Raw genomic sequence first — 3494 nt, 5'->3', positions numbered from 1 at the left:
CCCAAAAGATCCCATTCAACAAAGTGTCCTATTAGGAATTACCTATTTGTTAACCCACCTAACTAACATAACCTAATAAGACATGCCTGGGAGAGTCTTTTATTTATATACTTTTAAGCACCATTGGGTAAATGATTGTATTCAGATTTTTTTTTAAATCTATGATTAGGTTGGGGATTTAGCTCAGTGGTTCCACCGCCCACTTCTCAAGTGCAGGGTTCCGAGTTTGATCCCCAGTACCAAAAACAGAAACAAAAAAATCTATGACAGACAGGCAGCTTTCGCCAGTCAGCGTGACACATTCCACATCTCACTGCATGGATGCTGGAAGGGACAGGCACGTCTCACCTATTTCAAAGCCTTTTCTTACACTCACCCTGGTGTTTTCCTAGGAATAACTGTTTCCTTTTGAACTTTGATGTATTCTATTACAAAACAGAACTGTAGCAGGGGAAAGTATTGAAATGGGTCATTATTTTCTGAAAACATTTTCTTATCTACACTACAATGGGGAAGCAACAGAGGACATTTAATGTATATTCCATGAGGAAAAGTGTGAGAGCAGCGAAATACACAGAATTCTCAAATAGAAACTGCACAAACATCTAGTCGCCAAGGAAGGGAAAAATGCTCGATTGTATACTCACAAAGTGAGAGGCTACACACTAATGAAAAAAGTCACATCACGCACAAACCTGCAAAAAGATTCTCACAAGCACAGCAACGGAAGAGATAGACTCAAAAGAGGATAATCTGTGTGAGTCTTATTTTACAAATTCCAGAAACAGGTAACATTAATTTTAGAGATGTGATTATGCTTAACTTTGGGATGTATTAATTCAGAGAAGTGAGAAGGACGTCTGGGGTACTGATAACTTCTGCTGTTACTTGGGTTGCTGATTTTATGATAGTGCTCAGTTTGCAAAAATTCAGGCATTACATATCAGTGCTATATGCATTTTTCTGTAAGAAGTTTTAAAAATTGAAGGCGATATTTTATTCGGTTAAGGCCCTTAATTTTAAGACTCTGAAGTGTAAAATCTATTCTTTTTTCAGGACAATATCATATAATCATTTATTTAAAAAATAAATATAGTAATTTCATAATGTGTGTATAATCTTAACAATTAAGCAAGATTGATGAGAGTATGAATAAGAAAAACCCTCAATCTGATGAAGGGGTTCCAATGTAGAAACATAAAATAAAACAACAGAAAGAAAAAAAAATTTTGTTTTTTTTTTTGTTTTTTGAGATAGGGTCTCACTATGTAGTCGAGACTGACCTGGAACTCACTATGTAGCCCAGGGTGGTCTTTACCCTCAATCTGCTGGAGGGGTTCCAATGTAGAAACATAAAATAAAACAACAGAAAGAAAAAAATTTTTGTTTTTTTTTGTTTTTTGAGATAGGGTCTCACTATGCAATCGAGACTGACCTGGAACTCACTATGTAGCCCAGGCTGGTCTTGAACTCACAGCGATCCTCCTGCCTCAGCCTCCCGAGTGCTGGGATTACAGGCATGCACCACCACACCTAGCTCAAAAAGAAAAATTTTAGTGTTTGCCCATTTATATATCCAAACAATGTCAGGAAGGTGAGAATGATTTTATCAGTACCGTGTCTCATGGAACCATGGAGTAAAAAGCAGAAATAACTCAGAAATTTACTTGTTTTTCAGTAGGGTCGAGTGCTGGGATTACAGGCATGCACCACCACACCTAGCTCAAAAAGAAAATTTTTAGTGTTTGTCCATTTATATATCCAAACAATGTCAGGAAGGTGAGAATGATTTTATTAGTACCATGTCTCGTGGAACCGTGGAGTAAAAAGCAGAAATAACTCAGAAATTTACTTGTTTTTCAGTAGGATTTGATGAAGCCAAACTTTTCTCATGGCATTCTTCATCTCCGTGTTCCTCAGCGTGTAGATCAGAGGGTTGAACATGGGAGCGATGATGGTGTAGAACAGAGCCAATACTTTATCTTCTGGGTACGTTGCTGCCGGTCTGATGTAAATGAATAACGCAGGTGTGAAAAGCAAGACCACGACAGCTATTGTGTAGATCAGAGGGTTGAACATGGGAGCGATGATGGTGTAGAAGAGAGCCAATACTTTATCTTCTGGGTACGTTGTTGCTGGTCTGATGTAAATGAATAACGCAGGTGTGAAAAACAAGACCACGACAGCTACGTGAGCACTGCAGGTGGAAAGCGCTTTGGTGCGGCTCTCCACTGAACATGCTCTTAAGGCTTGCAGTATGAAAAAGTAAGACAACATCAAGACTACAAAGGTCACCAAAGCAATTAAGCCTGAATTAGCAATGACCAAGAGACCAAATGTGTGTGTGTCCATGCAAGCCAACTTCAGCAAAGGGTACACATCGCAGAAGTAGTGGTCTATCTCATTGGGACCACAGAACGGTAAGAAGACGGTGAGGAGGAGCTGGCTGGCCGAGTGCAGGAATCCCCCAGAACAACAGGCTGAGATGATCCAGTTACACCTGGGCCTGCTCATGATTACAGTGTAGTGCAGCGGCCTGCAGATGGCCACGTAGTGGTCATAGGCCATCCCCGTGAGGATGAAGATCTCGATGCCTCTAAATAAATGGGTGCTAAAAAGCTGTAGCATGCAGTTACTATAGGAAATCGTCTTTCTTTCTGCCAGTAGGTCAGTCATTAGCTTGAGTGTCACCGTGGATGTATAACAAAGGTCCGAGAGGGAGAGATAATTCAGGAAGAAATACACGGGCTGGTCAATTAGCTGCGTGCGTGTGATAGAAATCATTATGAGCACATTCCCCAGCCAAATAGCAAGTTAGCAAAATAATAATAATACAAAGCAAAAGATTTCAGTGTTCTTGCTGTGGGAGACTCCCAGGAGAATAAATACAGTGATATTATGCCCCTTTTCCATGGTCTGGTTCAGACAAAAAAAAAGTCACCTGAAATGATGCAATTCACAAACATACTTACAGGTGCTTCTTGAATAGTGCAAATATCATATTCTATTTGAGGAACTAAGTAGATGCAATTTTACTTCATTCAGGGATCCTGGAGAAAACTGAACCACCAAATAAACAATAAAAAATTTTTACAAGGCTCCACACTTGAGAATATTATACTAAAGTTTGCTCATAATGCAGGGCGTTATATTTCATAAGCCAAATAGCTTTTAATCTTGTGATCAAAGGTTTGCACTTTTCTACCTTTGTCTAATTCAATCATTTTTTCCAACTCCATGAGCTGTCCAGGCAGAAATGTACTTTACAGAAGACAGATGGGACACAGTCTGTATTCTTTGCACCATACCACACCATGCCTGTGTCTTGTGTAAAGTTTCTGATTTGTTTGAGCACAAATAAAGTGGGAAAACATTCCCTCTCTTCAATACCTACCCTTGTGACATTTACTGTAGAATATGAAGACTCTGTAATTTCTAGACATATTTGTGGATATCGTGTAAACAAGAGTATGAATAGTAGTTGTCTAATGCTA

General features: G+C 39.2%; 1 protein-coding gene across 1 annotated transcript; it reads right to left on the bottom strand.

The window, feature by feature from the left end:
- Window positions 1-1848: 1848 nt before the first annotated feature.
- On the bottom strand, window positions 1849-2913 carry LOC104858075 (olfactory receptor 4P4). The gene is given in 2 exon segments (XM_019206650.1): window positions 1849-2005; window positions 2129-2913. Coding segments are annotated over 2 exon segments (942 nt in total).
- Window positions 2914-3494: the final 581 nt, after the last annotated feature.

Source organism: Fukomys damarensis, unplaced genomic scaffold, assembly GCF_012274545.1.
Source record: "Fukomys damarensis isolate Sample0158 unplaced genomic scaffold, DMR_v1.0_HiC HiC_scaffold_73810, whole genome shotgun sequence".
Classification (NCBI taxonomy): domain Eukaryota; kingdom Metazoa; phylum Chordata; class Mammalia; order Rodentia; family Bathyergidae; genus Fukomys; species Fukomys damarensis.
This window is presented reverse-complemented; position numbering and strand designations above follow the sequence as displayed.